This window comes from Oncorhynchus tshawytscha, linkage group LG10 (assembly GCF_018296145.1).
Source record: "Oncorhynchus tshawytscha isolate Ot180627B linkage group LG10, Otsh_v2.0, whole genome shotgun sequence".
Classification (NCBI taxonomy): Eukaryota; Metazoa; Chordata; class Actinopteri; order Salmoniformes; family Salmonidae; genus Oncorhynchus; species Oncorhynchus tshawytscha.
The window spans coordinates 28,205,169-28,223,228 of record NC_056438.1 but is presented as its reverse complement, the minus strand read 5'-3'; the positions used below and the strand labels follow the sequence as shown (position 1 = coordinate 28,223,228).

The 18,060-nt window shown below is 41.2% G+C and overlaps 1 protein-coding gene across 5 annotated transcripts in view; it reads left to right on the top strand.

Moving 5' to 3' along the window:
• LOC112261015 (neurexin-2-like) overlaps positions 1–18,060 on the top strand; it is a 935,354-nt gene that overhangs the window by 529,851 nt on the left and 387,443 nt on the right. For all 5 annotated transcript variants that reach the window (XM_042328452.1, XM_042328453.1, XM_042328454.1 and 2 more), the window contains one exon: positions 11,897–12,070. In XM_042328452.1, the coding sequence (XP_042184386.1) occupies positions 11,897–12,070 (174 nt within the window). The remainder of the gene's footprint in view (positions 1–11,896; positions 12,071–18,060) is intronic.

Sequence of the window (18,060 nt, the reverse complement as noted above, 5' to 3'; positions counted from 1 at the left end):
GTTTTAGCAGAGGGCAAACACTTTGTTCAAAATGGTCTCCTTTGTTGTGCTGGTCTTTGTCACATCGATCTCCACCGGAGCGAATCGTGGTTGGCGAGTGGTTGGCCAAAAGCAGAGTTACATAAAGCGTTTCACAATGAGTTCAGGGTTACCTTGAGTCATTGATTTTGCAGTGTAGTTCAGCCATAACAAAATGGCCGCCTTTCCCTGCGTTTTGGTTTGTGTGGGAGAGTGTGTTGACCACCAGTGGATAGCAGCACATTATCCAGTTTGTTGCCCTATACTGCTGACTACTACAGCGCAGTGAGGCGAGCAGAGGGGAGGGCAGTTGATTTAAGAGACAACAACAGTGGCCAAATCCTCCATCAGTCAAAATTCCCCAGCTTCCGATAGGCTGGGTTCTTCCCTCTGACAGGGCTGCCCAGTAAAAATGTCCCCCTGACGGACGGGCGGTGTCGCGGGGACGCACTTGTGTTTTAACAGGCGCGTGTCCCCCTCTCCATCACCCTGCTGACAGCCCTCTCACAGAGGAGATAGGGAGAGAGGGAGAGAGGGAGATAGGGAGAGAGGGAGAGAGGGAGAGAGGGAGAGAGAGAGAGCCATAAATAGATACAGAGCGAGATATAGCAAGGGAGAGAAAGCAGGCATGGAACTGTGTAATGACGCCTGTCTGTTTCACTCTGTCCAATCTTGGAGAGTGTCAGAGTTAAACAGAGGCTTCCATTCAGTGCAGTTGAAAAGCTCTCAAGGTCTGGCTGTTAGCAGTTAGGCCTGACAAACATCTCTCAATAGGAGCGTGAATGTGGAGGCACAGCCTGTACTATTGGAGACTGTTGTGGAGGTATTGTGTGGAAACGTGAGTGAGAACTATGGCTTTTGTCCCGAGCTGTTGGATCAGGGAGTTGAAGACATGAGAGAGGCTATTGGAGAGTGTGGGCGTGTCACGTTGCTGTGTGTGTGTGTGTGTGTGTGTGTGTGTGTGTTCACAAACTACAAAGAGAGAGAGAGACAAACACATACACACACAGTGTGTGTATAAAGAGCTTTGATGCATGTCAGCCAGGCTGCCCACAGGAGCAGCGTTTATGGCCCATGGAGACTGCTCTCTCCTGGGCTTAGCTGCCCGAGAGGGCCTGTAGCTATGGTGCCCTTCCCCAGGATACTGCTTCACTGATGCCCCACTTAGTACCATACCTGGGTGGAAGAACCATGTGGGGCAGGGAGGCTGTATGGCTAGTCATTGTGAAAGAGAGTGGATTTGGAGCAGATGAGACACTCCTACTTGGCATGCCTGCGTTCGCTCTTTCTCTCATCCTCTGCTACCTCTTTCTCTTTCTGACTCCTCTCTCTCTCTTTCTCGCTCTGCCTCATCTCCCTCTCCCTCCCTCCATTTCATCCTCTCCTTCACCTCTCTTGACTAGACTGGAGGGCACTGGATATACAGAGCACCCAGGTGATTTCATTGTGTAGGGCACTCAGAACTGGGCTGCCAAAGAAAGGACAAATCCACTGAGGTATGTCTGTGTGTGCGCCTGTGTGCGTGCATTTATGTAGAACAATGGCGGAATGACGCCCAGGTGTGTGAGCAGGGAAGGGTGTTGAGTACTGCCACGAAGCAGAATGTCGATGGGACCAGCCTGTTGTGGTTTTATTGTACTGTGTTGGAGGCCATTTCTGACAGACGCAACAACACCGATCAAAATGGCATCAGAGACTTCCTAGAGAGAACCAGAAAGTGCACATGTCACCAATTAAAGTAGCCTGATGAACAGAGCGAGATGAACCTTCCAAAGCATCATTTCTAGCTCGATTTGAATCCCGACACATGGCGTTGTCACACTCACTCACAAGCACATTGTGGGACACAATAATAATAATAATAATAATACAACCAATCATTTGGTTTCATCAGTTAACACTTCAAGCGGGGACAACATTCATTTACTGCAATCAGTTTGTTGTGGCACTCTGCTGAGTCAAACTGCAATGTAATTTACAATCAAAGATTCCCTGCCTGCTCCTATACAATACTCCCATTGACGTCCTCCAGCCTTGGCCCTCTACTGCACAGCTTCTGCCAGCCATTCATCCAGTGTGCGTGTGTGTGCGTGCGTGGGCGTGCGTGTGCGTGTGTGTGTGTGTGTCAGCATCAACGTCCATTCAATTTGTGTCAATTAGAGGCAGTTCGCGCCAGCCAGACAAATACTCTCTTCTTGTGATGGCTAGAGGAAAATCAACAAGGTTGCCAATAAACCAGATAGCTGGAGGGAGAGGTTCATAATAGACCTTTTAATGAGACTTAATGTTTGTTTCTGTGTTAGGGAGGCAATTTGAGGGGACAGTGTCTAAGGAGTATCTTTGGATTTCACAGTAGCCTTGGTCTAAGGGACAGCTGCTTGACACAAGCAGTCTATTTCAGGGAAATGTGCCAAGAAAATGATACAATATAGAGTATCATCATTCTGAATTGAGATGATACTGTAAGTGAGTTGATGGACTGCAGGTCAAGTGAACTGAGGTCTGTCAGTGGTATAGTTTAGTTGATTAGGATCTCCATTAGCTGCTGCACTTGCACTCTTCCTGGGGTCCACATGAAACATACACATACATGACTAAGTACAGAACAGTAATAGACAAGAACAACATAAGATCTAAAACGGTACCATAGAAACGCATAATAACTTAGAGGAAAAACAAAAAGGAAATGGATGAACTTATTCAGCAAAGATCAGGTGTAATATATTATAATAATAAAGCAAAAGCGATGGAAAATGGGGAAAAATGCACCAAATCATTTTTAAATCTTCAACATAGAAATGCTACCAAAAACAATTTACTGAAACTTGTTGCAAATGAAGGAATCACGTATGATTCACCACATTACATTTTGAAAGAGGAAGCAAAGTACTTTAAGCATATGTTTTTGCTTCAGTCTCCTCCATCTACTCTAACCGAAGCTAATTGCAATTGTTTTTTTCTATTAATAATGTCAAATTAACAGCCAGATGGATTTAGATGAAATTACAGAGGAGGAACTTTTTGATGCAATTAAACCGTTATTAGTATGTTTTAACCACTCCTATGTAAACTCAACAAGTTCGGATTTCATTATTACTGAAACAGGATACAAGTGAGAAATATAAAGATCCAGTCCATTTAAAAAATTGGAGGCCCCTTACACTTCAGTGTTCTGAAGCAAAAATTCTAGCAATGTATATCGCATAGAATTTAAAAGGTATTGTTGGACATTATTCATTCTAATCAGACAGGTTTTTTACATGGATACATTGGAGATAATATAAGGCAAGTACTGGAAACATAAAACACAATGAAAAATCTGGGAAACCAGGCCTGTTATTCATAGCGGACTTGAAAAGGCTTTTGATAAAGTACGACTGAAATTATATATAAATGCCTAGAACATTTCAATTTTGGAGAATCTCTTATAAAATGGGTTAAAATCATGTATAGTAACCCTAGGTGTAAAATAGTAAATAATGGCTACTTCTCACGAAGTTTTAAACTGTCAAGAGGAGTAAAACAAGGTTGTCCACTATCGGCATATCTATTTATTATGGCCATCGAAAAGTTAGCGATTAAAATTTGATCCCAAAATAATATCAAGGGAATAGAAATACAGGGCTTAAAAACAAAGGTGTCATTCTATGCTGATGATTCATGTTTTGTTTAAATCCACAACTTGGATCCCTCCACAGCCTCAGAGCATCTAGATATTTTCACTAACCTCTCAGGATTACAACCAAGTGATGATATTACATATTGGATCGCAAAAAAATAGTACCTTTACTTTACCATGTAGTTTACTAATAAAATGGTCTGATGGTGATATACGCGGTATACATATCCCAAAATAAATAAATGATCTTACTCCAAAACATTTTTATAGAAAGTTAGCAAAAATAGGTAAGATCTTGCTATCATGGAAAGGTAAATACCTTTCTATTTGTGGAAAAATCACCCTGATTAACTCTTTAGTCTTATCCCAGTATACCTATTTGCTTATGGTCTTGCCTACACCTAGCAAACAGTTTTTAAAAAATTATATGACAAAACAAATCAAATTAATTTGGAACGGCAAGCCAGACAAAATTAAACAGGCCTTTTTATAAAATGAATATGAATTTGGAGGGCAGAAAGGATTAAATATTAGACTTCTCACTATAGGCTTCAGTCATGCAAAAGTTATGCTTTAATCCAAACTGGTTCTCTCGAAAATTAGTAAGAATGTCTCACCCTACATTATGTTCAAGAAGGAAGGATATCCTCTCCCAAATCTCAGTATTTTTTTTTTAAAACAAGCCATAAACAGTTGGTTGCAATTTCAATTTAATCCACCAGAAAAAAAACAGAACTAATAATACAACAAATATTGTGGTTAAACTCATATATAGTAATTGATAAAAAACATATTCTTTAAAAAATCTTTTAACAAAGGTATAATTTAAAAAAAATTATATACGACTGGTGGAGTTGTCACACATGCAGCTAACTAAAACATATGCAAATGTCCGCTCGACCCAAAATTACAAAGTATACCAGTTTCATTAAAGGACCAAAGAAATTGACAGCCGTGCCAAATAGATTACAACATGACATACCAATTCCATGGCACATGGTTAATGAATTGATACGCAAAATTATGCGTATCAAAACTTTAAATTATTACACAGAATTCTTGCAAACAACAGAATGTTATTTATATGGGGATACAACCATCCCAGCTCTGCAGATTTTGCTGTGAAAAGACAGAATCATTAGATCATTTGTTTTGGTTCTGTCCATATGATACTTGTTTTTGGTCACAGGTCCAGGAATTGTTGAAGAATTGCAATGATTACCTGGAGCTAACGCTGCAGATAGTACAACTCAGAGATCTGAAAAGTCAGAGTCAATTGATCACTAATATAATAATACTTTTAGCAAAAACATTTTTTTAAAATTTACAATCTGTATAAAGAATAAAAAATAGAAAGGTTCAGAACCTTTGTGAAACATCACAGCACATTTGAAAAATACATGGCAAATATAAATCCAATATGGATTCTTAGGGCTAGGCATCCCGTCAGCGGGACACCTGCCGTCAACTTCCGGTGACGGCATAAATAAATAATCATACAAATTATGGATATTAAACGTCTAGGTACATACAAGTGTCTTATTCTTCAACCAGCACAGGCTTCGTAAAATCAAAAATAGCGATTAAATATTCACTTACTTTTTGAATATCAATCCCAAGGGTCCCAGCTACAACATGCATGTTTTTTTTTAGATAAAATCCTTCTTTATATCCTAAAAAGTCTGTTTAGTTGGCGCCATCAATTTGAGTAATCCACTCGTTCAACATGCAGGGAAAGGAATCCAAAAAGCTACCACTAAACGTTGTTAAAACAAGTCAAAATACGTTTCTAACTGATTTCCAACTCTGACTCCCTGTACCAAAACTCAAAATTCTTCCTTGTTTGGGAAGAAACAAGCCTAAAACCTTCAACAAAGACTGTTGACATCTATTGGGAGCCATAGGAATTGCAATCTGGGAGCTGGAATTGCATAGGACCATTGAAAATATTTTTCAGGTTGGTTTTTCTTTGGATTTTTGGCTACCATATCAATTGTGTTATAATCTCATACATTATTTTAACATTTCTACCAACTTCAAATAGTTTTCTATCCAATGGTACCAATTATATGCACATCCTGGCTTCTGGGCCTGAGTAACAGGCAGTTTACTTTGGGCACGTCAGTCAGACAGGAAGTGGAGAAAAATAGACCCTAGCCTGAAGGAGTATAGATGGGAGGGGTTGAATGGAGCTGAAGGTTGGGACTAATAACAACAAGATAACTAATGTAAAAACATGCTGTGTCCGTAAAACGTATATAGTTTAAGATCTTTTTTGAAAGAGTACAGTTTGCAAGATATGGCAAATATAAATCAAACCTGATGAACATCATAAATATATGGGAGAAGATGAGGGTAGAGGAAGGACAAGAGTTAAAAACAAACAAATAAAACTATTGTAAAATAGACTGTGTCCATAAAATGTATATAGTATGTATCAGCTAGAAATACAGGCCTAATCGTTGTTGTTCACTAGTTTGCTCCAATTCGGGGAGGGTGGTAGAGTTGGAGGGTAACAAAGGAAATATATATATTTTAAAAGATATGTATGTATGTATTTATATGCATATGTATGTATATGTGTGTATATGTATATATATTAGCAAAATATACATGGGGGATTGTAAGTGATACAGACAATTACACTGATGGAAGCTACAATCTATCTGCAATATTAAATTGATCTACCCCCTAAAAAAACCACAAGATATTATATTACATTGAAAACAAAATAAGACACCAAGAGACAACAAAAATACTATTTACACAATATATATATCCAGAGTAGTGAGCGCATACATTTTCAGACTTTTTTCGTACTGGGCCCCTGAGGGAATCCAACCTACAATCCTGGCTCTGCAAGCATATACTGTACATGTTTATATTGTTATATACAGTACAGTTAAATTAGATATTTAGAATGACCGGAGGCATTGGGATGCAATGTTTTTTAAATCTGTTTCTAAAAGACTATAGAAGAGTTGTGTAGACAAGTGTTTGACTACAGTAGAAGCTTATTTCAAATATGAAGTCTCTAGTGTACCAGACACAGGTGTTACTGAGCTTGCTCTTAGTGGCCCTCCAGGGGCCCTATCCCAGCAGCCCTCTCTCTGTCTGTCTGCTCAGATGCAGCATGGCCCTACCCAGGGGCCCCTGAGAAGTTGTTATGGTAACCGCAGATGCACAGTGGCCCCGGCCGTGTCTGAGAGGCTGTAATTGGTCCCCTCTGGTGGACCTCTAGACCCCTTGTGCATCCCAAATGGCACCCTTCTCGCCATTATAGTGCACTATTTTTTAACATAGCCTGATAGGCCCTGGTCAAAAGTAGTGCACTATATAAGGAATAGGGTGCCATTTGGGACGCAAACCCCTGTGCACTAGAACATTCATCACTGCCTGGGCTGGGGAGGAGAATCAAAACACTAACCGCAACTCTGTTACCTTATAAAACACTAAAAGAAGAAATGGAGCACAGAACATTCTCACAGTATCTCACAGAGGACCCATAATGGAGCCTAGAACTCTCTTACTATCTCTCACGAAGGGATACATAAGCCCAAAACCCTTACTCAAGCAAATATGACCTAAAACACTGGCCACAAAATGTCTTACTATGTTTCTAAGAGGAGTCGAAATACATTACAGAACGCTCACACACAAAATCCAAAGTAAGTGCTCCTAACAGGCAAGAGGAAGGTCGACCCAAGAGGTGACATTCTGAGGGCACGGCGAGAGACAGACAGAGGGGGAGCGAGAGAGAGCGCGAGATCACTAATTACCAACTCAATGAAGGGACCCAGAGAGGAACGCAGCTGGATTGGGACACACAATACCCCACACACACGTCTGTGTGTGTGTGTGCTCACATGCTTGATCTTCTAAACCAGACACAAACAAAAACGTTGATACAAATAAAGGTTATTTCTCCTCACCCCGTATGCCTTAATTTAAAGGCAATCTCTTACTCTTGAAAATGTCTGCTAACTTTTCAAGAAACTGCTTTGCACTTTTTGGAGTAAGTCAGCAATAAAAATGCATATTTGAGAAGCGATTCTTCTTCTCTGCAATTTGAGGGCATCGTTCAGTTATGCAGCTAATGAATCCACAGTATTGATTAGAATGCCTTACAGCCTTGACTGAGATGCATTAAGTGTCAAACACACATTAGTTTTAGGAAGAGAACTGCGAACCATAATTGACTTATTCAATTACTCTGACACTATTTGACCTAGTGGGCTTATTGTTTCTCTCAAAGCCAAAGATTCATTTTCGGGGGCACTTTTATGAATGCAGTCCCCAGAGTTTTGCTGAATTTAGACAAACAAAGGCGGCATGATGGCCCTGTATTTACTTTGCTAGGGTTGCCCATTTAGCCAATGATTCCTTGGGAAATATATACCCACAATGTCTTTTTTTTTTATTTCAATGTGACTTCCTGCTTTAGATAAAGGCTGAATGAAGAAATTATAAGAAATGCCAGGAGCAAAATAGTTGTTTTATTCTTATTGTACTTACATCAAAGGAGTTTTGATGTACTGATTCTTCATAATTTAGTTTGGCATTCTCACCAACGCCTTTTGCAATATCTTTTGAGTAGAAAAAACATACTTTTTAAACATAAAAATAAGAAATGGATAAAAAGAAAATGCATAAATAATATATATTTTTTAAATACAATGGCTTTACTTGTAGTTATTGAAGATTGACAGTATTTAATTGGCCTAGTCTTCAATAACGGTCAATCACTGGCTTGAAAAATCATAAACCCTCACCTCCCAAAGACAGTGTTATGTCAATTTAATAGCTCACAAAGGAATGTCGAAAGGAATACTGTGTCTGCATCAAACATCAATCCCAATCCTGTGTACAGTACCCTTTCTCAGTCCCCTTAACTCAATGCCGTGAATCAGATCAGTGGAGACATGTACAATGCACTCAATTCCATAACTATGAGCATTTTCTCCGAGTGAAACTCGATCCCAGGAGTTTTCCTCACCACTTATAGTGGGTTCTAATTGTCTCTCTTCTGGTCCACTCCATTATGATGACCAGTGTTTACAGGCAGGCTACCTGAATCAACAGCTGTTGTGACATGACAGTCCTCCAATAGGAAGTGCCACTGCCAGCATGTTCATTTCGCAAGTCTTGTCACTGGATAGTGAGAGACTACAGAGAGAGTGCGAGGGGGGGGCATCCACAGGGTAGCCTTAAAATCCCTATTTTTAGTTTCTTTTCACCAGTGCAGCTTTATCTATTTCCGACAGATGTTGTTTCTGACTAACTGTTAAACTACATGTGCTGATTTGCAGTCTGTTTCCTGTTTTATTCATTTGTCCTCTCTGGTCTGTCTCAAATGGCTTTAGCACAGCAAAGACTCCCAAATGTCTGCAAAGCTTCATTGATTACAAATGATATCAATTCAATTATTTCTTAATCCCCTCCCTTTGAGTGTTCACTTCATTTTCTCCCCCTATTTTTGTATCATTTTAAAAAAATGTTTTACAATTATTTTTTATGCAATAGGTCTACTTCTTGACAGCTTGAAAATCAATGGCCAATAGCCATTTCCAACATATCAGAACCTAGGCATAATTAAAATAATAATTTAAAGGGACAGTCTTGCCGTTGCTACATTCATTTTTGGATATATACATTAACGATATGTAGGCCTACCCATTTATTCTTGAATAATATAACCTTTAATTGCCTCATGAGCATTTCTAAGGTCAACTGTTGTACCCCATCTTAACCCAGAATGTAAGCCTATTTGACATTGTTTGTAAACAAAGTAAATATAAACAAACACTATATAGCCTCGAAACATGATTCAAACTGTAATTCTGATATCATGACTGGTCAGTCCTTGCATCCATAGTGCTGTTTATACATTTGAGTGGTTACATTTCTCCAGCCCCACCCCTCAACTTTTTGTACAGAAACAGGGGCGTGGTAAATGTGTTATTGTTTCAACTGGAGAATCCCCCTTTTGACGAATAAAGACATTAGGAGAGAAAAAACTATAGTCATACGCCATTCTATATCTACGTGCACGCTTGCCTAATCATTCCACAAATATTCTACCGTGTTAAGAGCAGGTCGGCGACACAGAATGTCTAGGTCTAAGTTCAACTCTTCTTCCAAAATGTCTACTCGCGTATCATTTTGTATAATAATGTTGGTTGTCTAGCAGTAGGAATGTGCTGTAAAACACCAGAATGATAAATAAACATTAGCAAACATTTGCTGTAAGGGGAGAAATTGAGTGATGAAGAGTTGCACGTGAGAGTGGCATTGCACCAGTGGGCTGGTTTCTATCAAATCAGTCACAGCTGTTTGTTCAATCTTTGTTTAGAAACTATTTCCTGCACACACACTTTCATTATAAAAACTAAAGTCATGCTTGAGAGGGCATCTACCTGCAATAGGAGTAGAGTGGGCTAGTCGTAGTCTTTACAGTAGCCTAGGGCCAGGCTACACAAAGCCAATCATTTTTTACATCACACACAAGCTCATAGTGCCTATTAAAAATAGGCGGGAAAATGATTCAGTGCGCCCTGGGTCCCCCTTCAACGCCCGATTTGTTATCAGTGAAATATCAAAATAAGACACAACAGACAGAATAAATAATATTGTCATGAGCTAAGTGTTGAAATTGAATTGGAGTGGTGGAAAAATAACCCAAATTTCATACTTGAGTAAAAGTAAAGATATGTTGCAAGAAAATGACTCAGGTAAAAGTGAAAGTCACCAAATAAAATACTACTTGAGTAAAAGTCTAAAAGTATTTGGTTTTAAATGTACTTAAGTAGTACTTAAAAGTATTTTTACTTAAGTACTTTAACCACTAGGAGGCAGGGTAGCCTAGTGGTTAGAGCAAGTTCAAATCTCCGAGCTGACAAGGTACAAATCTGTCGTTCTGCCCCTGAACAGGCAGTTAACCCACCGTTCCTAGGCCGTCATTGAAAATAAGAATTTGTTCTTAACTGACTTGCCTTGTTAAATAAAGGTAAAAATAAAAATACTGTTGAATTGTAATAATGACTGTAGTATATACATGATTGTATTCTAATCAGGTTTCCAAAAAGTTAGCTAGAAGCATAGGTTTAGATTCAGTCACCAAAAACAATGTGCCTTTCGTCTCTCTGTGCTCACTCATTTTGATGCAATATTACCTACACATGTTCTTGAACCTAACTTCAGTGCAGGCGATTAAGCCAACAACAACATTGTTGAGATTTTCTTGATACAGTTGCCTCTGTCCATTTCTTACAGCCATATAGCCGCGGACAGCCTACGTTTTCAAGCAGTTGCAAGCACATGAAACACTCAGAATCAGGTGGAATACTATGACCATGTTAGTTTGCCGCAGGGCCATGCGGACCTTTCAGGGGGGCAGGTGCAAGAAGAAGAAAATAAGGCACCGACCACCATGTCTCAAAATTCCTAACATACCAAATGCCTCTGTAGCAAGCATTTGTAAATTTTTTAAAGCAGATGCCTATTTATTTCTGCAACAACACACTCATTCATCATCACAAATTGTAAGCAAGCTATACAGTGGCTCCTAAAGATGAGATTGACATCGGGAAAAGAGGGTGGGCTATCAGTTGATTGTGATTTACCTCTTTGTCTTTCTGCCTCTACTGCGCAGACCCGACAGAATATTGATGATGTAGGTTAAATGGTGTACTGTTGATATTTAAACTAGGTAGCTAGCTACACACACTGGACCAGTGACCAAATCTCTGATGCCATGTACTGTATGTTTGCATACCAGGCATGGGCCATCTCTGTACAGGGTACTCTGGGGGAAAAAGGCCCAACCGGTTGTGCAAGCTCCATACAGGGCAGATCACATGGCGCAACAAACCAATGGATGGGGTGGGGGGTGGCAATGACTTGTGGGTTCGGAACAACAATTAAAAAACTTTTATACCTAAAAAAAACTTTTTGGGGGGGGAGGTGGAATTTCAAATAGCACATTTTCACAATGATTATTGAACCAGTCATTTCCTCCTCTAGGCCAGTAGCCTAACTTATACCTGGAAGATGTACCTGTATTTTCAGAGATGCAGAGCTTTCAGGAAGAAACACCACTAGTCCTTGTATGTGGTGGCAGTAATAGCTAGTCAATACCTTTCTCGGGAGGCTTTCTTAAAGTCCACCCCACTACAAATCATACCCAAGATACTGTGCATTGTGAGTTTGGTCGAATATAGGCCAGTTTTCCTCATGTTGTTATTGTCTTCTCCTCTCCAGGGGAGCTGTACATCGGGGGTGTGGGGAAGAGCATGTACAACAGTCTGCCCAAGCTGATCGCGTCCCGGGACGGGTATCAGGGCTGCCTGGCCTCGGTGGACCTCAACGGGAGACTGCCAGACCTGATCGCAGACGCCCTCCACAGGGTGGGCCAGGTGGAGCGAGGCTGCGACGGTGAGTTGGTGCTCACACGCACATATGCCCACAAACACACATTATGCCCATGTATGCACACACACAAGTGTGAACGCATGCGCAAACACGTGCAATATATACACACACACACTTGGCATTCACCAGGGGCGGACTGGGCCAAGAATCTGGCCCTGGCATTGTATGCACGCCAGCCCACATCACTGCGATCCGCCAACTCTATCTATCTCAGCATCTTCTCTGCTCTCACTGTGTCTTCTTGTTATCTGTCTGTCTCGGCTTTATACGTTATAAATGCCAAGCTAATGACTTAGGTTATATTGCAAATTAGTGCTTGGTATATATCAGTCCCCCCGAATCAACACCTACCCTACGTGTTAATTACTATTACAATGCTGTAGACTAACATGTTCCCCTCGTGTCACTGGTGAAACTAACTTCCACAGTTGGTGGGCACCAGTGACATCGTTTGGTCGGACCCAAGAGAGTAATCACACGTAATCATGAGTAATCACCTTATAAAGTAATTTATAGTGCTTTATTAAGAGCAGTAATACATGGACTACTTGAGGTATTCAAGAAATACGCTGTTTCATCTCACACGTCCAAGCAATGATGCATGATTCAATATATTTTTGTATGTGCAACCTAATCCAGTGATTGTCATGAATTTTGGGTTGATCGCTAATTTTGGGGGGGATCGCAAACTCTAAATATACTACCCGCTGCTAGTAGCCTTGTAGTCATGATCCCAACAGCAAATTGAATGTCCTAATAAAACTTGCAGTTGTAGGCTACTACCCATGAAACCTATAGGCCTATGCCCTCTCAACGGCATATGCGCAAAGCCAAAATCAATATCTTGGTTGTAAAATAGTTGCTATTGAGCTGAATATTAAGTTGAGAATTATACATTATACCTACAGAAAGCTGAGACCATCGTCTCTTTAACAGGGACATGGGGACAAAGCTTTCAAAGCTGTGTTTTTCCCGCAATTGCATTTTGAAATGTTATAATGATCAGACTGCATTTTTCTCTCAAGCACATGGGTGGAGAGGAGAGTGGCTCGCTCATCACAGCAGCAGGCCCCAGCGATATAAACGCTTTCATTACAGGAATCATGAGGATAATGCACTTTACTGTTTTATCAGATCATGGTTTTAGCTGACCAAAAAACTGGACATTTTGAGTGCGGTGACCTTTCTACATTTATAGGTACCCTTTCCGATTTTTACGATCCATGATCTTGGCTGTCTAATTAATGACAGAGTTGGAGCAGGTCTCTTTGCTGATGCCACATTTTTTACTTTGAATGTGAGTTTGCTCGACCTCAGCTCAGTCTATCAGAAAACAGGGCTGGCCCATCTTGGTAGGGGGGACCGGCCATTGCCCACTAATCAGCCAAATACTCATTATAGATTAGCATAACAAAGAAATTGCACAAAAACAGGCCCATGGGCTGCCTTTTTCATATATCATTTTTTAATATGTAAAGAATGTGTAGTACCAGTCAAAAGTTTGGACACACCTACTCGTTCAAGAGTTTTTCTTTATTTTTACTGTTTTCAACATTAGAAAATAATAGTGAAGACATCAAAACTATGAAATAACACATATGGAATCATGTAGTAACCAAAAAAGTGTTAAGCAAATCAAAATATATTTTACATTTGAGATTTTTAGCCACCCTTTGTCTTAATGACAGCTTTGCACACTCTTGTCATTCTCTCAACCAGCTTCACCTGGAAAGCTTTTCCAACAGTCTTGAAGGAGTTCCCACATATACTGAGCACTTATTGGCTGCTTTTCCTTCACTCTGCGTTCCAACTCATCCCAAACCATCTCATTTGGGTTGAGGTTGTTTGATTGTGGAGGCCAGGTAATCTGATACAGCACTCCATCACTCTCCTTCTTGGTCAAATAGCCCTTACACGGCCTGGAGGTGGGTTGGTCATTGTCCTATTGAAAAACAAATGATAGTCCCACTAAACACAAACCAGATGGGATGATGTATCACTGCAGAATGCAGTGGTAGCCATGCCGGTTAAGTGTGCCTTGAATTCTAAATAAATCACTGACAGTGTCACCAGCACCCTTGCACCTCCTCCTCCATGCCTTATGGTGGGAAACACACATGCAGAGACAATCCCTTCACCTACTCTGCGTCTCACAAAGACATGGCGGTTGGAACCAATAATCTGAAATTTGGACTCATCAGACCAGAGGACAGATTTACACCAGTCTAATGTCCATTGCTCGTGTTTCTTGTCCCAAGCAAGACTCTTCTTTTTATTGGTGTCCTTTAGCAGTGGTTTCTTTGCAGCAATTCGACCATGAAGACCTGATTCACGTAGTCTCCTCTTGGCAGTTGACGTTGAGATGTGACTGTTACTTGAACTCTGTGAAGCATTTATTTGGGCTGCAATTTCTGAAGTTGGTAACTCTAATAAACTTCCTTTTCTGTGGCGGTCCTCATGAGATCCAGTTTCATCATAGCGCTTGATGGTTTTTGGGACTGAACTTAAAGATACTTTCAAAGTTCTTGAAATGTTCTGCAAATCAAATCAAATCAAATTTTATTTGTCACATACACATGGTTAGCAGATGTTAATGCGAGTGTAGCGAAATGCTTGTGCTTCTAGTTACGACAATGCAGTAATAACCAACAAGTAATCTAACTAACAATTTCAAAACTACTGTCTTATACAGAATATGTACATAAAGAATATGTACATAAAGATATATGAATGAGTGATGGTACAGAGCAGCATAGGCAAGATACAGTAGATGGTATCGAGTACAGTATATACATATGAGATGAGTATGTAAACAAAGTGGCATAGTTAAAGTGGCTAGTGATACATGTATTACATAAGGGTGCAGTAGATGATATAGAGTACAGTATACGCGTATGCATATGAGATGAATAATGTAGGGTATGTAACATTATATTAGGTAGCATTGTTTAAAGTGGCTAGTGATATATTTTACATCATTTCCCATCAATTCCCATTATTAAAGTGGCTGGAGTTGAGTCAGTGTCAGTGTCAGTGTGTTGGCAGCAGCCACTCAATGTTAGTGGTGGCTGTTTAACAGTCTGATGGCCTTGAGATAGAAGCTGTTTTTCAGTCTCTCGGTCCCAGCTTTGATGCACCTGTACTGACCTCGCCTTCTGGATGATAGCAGGGTGAACAGGCAGTGGCTCGGGTGGTTGTTGTCCTTGATGATCTTTATGGCCTTCCTGTAACATCGGGTGGTGTAGGTGTCCTGGAGGGCAGGTAGTTTGCCCCCGGTGATGCGTTGTGTAGACCTCACTACCCTCTGGAGAGCCTTACGGTTGTGGGCGGAGCAGTTGCCGTACCAGGCGGTGATGCAGCCCGCCAGGATGCTCTCGATTGTGCATCTGTAGAAGTTTGTGAGTGCTTTTGGTGACAAGCCGAATTTCTTCAGCCTCCTGAGGTTGAAGAGGCGCTGCTGCACCTTCTTCACGATGCTGTCTGTGTGAGTGGACCAATTCAGTTTGTCTGTGATGTGTATGCCGAGGAACTTAAAACTTGCTACCCTCTCCACTACTGTTCCATCGATGTGGATAGGGGGTGTTCCCTCTGCTGTTTCCTGAAGTCCACAATCATCTCCTTAGTTTTGTTGACGTTGAGTGTGAGGTTATTTTCCTGACACCACACTCCGAGGGCCCTCACCTCCTCCCTGTAGGCCGTCTCGTCGTTGTTGGTAATCAAGCCTACCACTGTTGTGTCGTCCGCAAACTTGATGATTGAGTTGGAGGCGTGCGTGGCCACGCAGTCGTGGGTGAACAGGGAGTACAGGAGAGGGCTCAGAACGCACCCTTGTGGGGCCCCAGTGTTGAGGATCAGCGGGGTGGAGATGTTGTTGCCTACCCTCACCACCTGGGGGCGGCCCGTCAGGAAGTCCAGTACCCAGTTGCACAGGGCGGGGTCGAGACCCAGGGTCTCGAGCTTGATGACGAGCTTGGAGGGTACTATGGTGTTGAATGCCGAGCTGTAGTCGATGAACAGCATTCTCACATAGGTATTCCTCTTGTCCAGATGGGTTAGGGCAGTGTGCAGTGTGGTTGAGATTGCATCGTCTGTGGACCTATTTGGGCGGTAAGCAAATTGGAGTGGGTCTAGGGTGTCAGGTAGGGTGGAGGTGATATGGTCCTTGACTAGTCTCTCAAAGCACTTCATGATGACGGAAGTGAGTGCTACGGGGCGATAGTCGTTTAGCTCAGTTACCTTAGCTTTCTTGGGAACAGGAACAATGGTGGCCCTCTTGAAGCATGTGGGAACAGCAGACTGGTATAGGGATTGATTGAATATGTCCGTAAACACACCGGCCAGCTGGTCTGCGCATGCTCTAAGGGCGCGGCTGGGGATGCCGTCTGGGCCTGCAGCCTTGCGAGCTCCAGTCTCTTTGCTTATTTGATCTGTTCTTGCCATAATATGGATTGGTATTTTACCAAATAGGGATATCTTCTGTCTACCACCCCTACCTTGTCACAACACAACTGAGAGAATGACAAGAGTGTGCAAAGCTGTCATAAAGGCAAAGGGTGGTTACTTTGAAGAATCTCAAATATAAAAAATATTTTTTATATGTTTTACACTTTTTTGGTTACTGTATGTTCCATATGTGTTATTTCATAGTTTTGATGTCTTCACTATTATTCTACAATGTAGAAAATAGTTTTAAAAAATAAAGAAAAGGTAGGTAGGTCCAAACTCTTGACTGGTACTGTATATATTTGTGTGTGTGTCAATTTCAACCAGCACACCCAACCGAAATATTGCCCAGCCCATCTGGCATTTGCCAGAATTGCCGGATGGCCAATCCACCCCTGACATTCACCTAGACTAACTTAGCAGACTTTATCATCCCATTTCAAGCTATTTTCTCCTCCCAGTCTCATCATACACAGGTGATTCTGAAGTTTGACACCCGCAGTAACTCATAGGTCCTTCTTCGTCTGTAATAGCCAGATATATAATTAGACTCCACGCTCAGACTCGGCGCTCGACTCCTTTTTTTAGTCCCAGCTCTTTCCCATAAAACCTACAGAAGGTATCTCTGCCTCTGTTATTGACAGCCACCCTGTAGCACTCACTGTGCAGTTTACAAGGACCACAGGGAGTAACTGTGGTCGCACCAGTTTCAGGCAGGGCTGCTTTTTAAGGCATTAGGTTTCTTGGAGGTGACACTATGAGAAATCAAGGAGCCTAGCATTGGGATTTTTTGAGATCCACCATGTATTTCTTAAATTGTTGCAGTTAAAAAAGGCTGACTATTTGTCGTTGTTTGTGTATATTTTATAAAGTTATCGTACCTTTTATACCTTTTATTATCCTTTTTAATTTGGAACTTTGCATTGTACTGTGAAACTGCTTGAGGTGCTAAAATCCCGTTTGAAAGCCTGCATTTTTAGCTTGTTCTTTAATTAACGAGGCCTTTGTGTTTTATGTGCTTTTGATTCAAGGTTTTTATTGCTTTGTGTTTTTTCTTGTTTTTCTTGCGATAATTGTGTGGCTAAATAAAGTTTGATTTGATATTGGATCTTTAATTGATGGCATGACAAGAATCATGTGCACTGGGGGATACGAATGAGGACAATGGACAAGGTGATAAGAGCTACGGTAATAGCATGAGTAAAGATCCATGGCTCACTGGTCAAAGTCTGTTTTCATCATGACTTCTCAATACTGAACTTCTACTTGTTATCATTAGAACTTCTGACACACATTTACACACTTGGAAAAAAGGCCATTTTACGCAGTGCCTAAACTCCCCCATCCTGCATTTGGAAGGGGCTCAGCTTTTCTGGCTGGACGGACGTCACCGGTATTGTGGTGTCTCTGGCGGCTAGTTAATTGTGTTTGTGACACCTGCAGGCTGTGGCGGCAGTAGCGTTCACACTGTCTGATTTCCCAGAGGTCTCGCTGCCTCTCCGATTCTAAACGCAAACGCTGCCACCTCTGCCTGCCAGCCTGGCTTATTA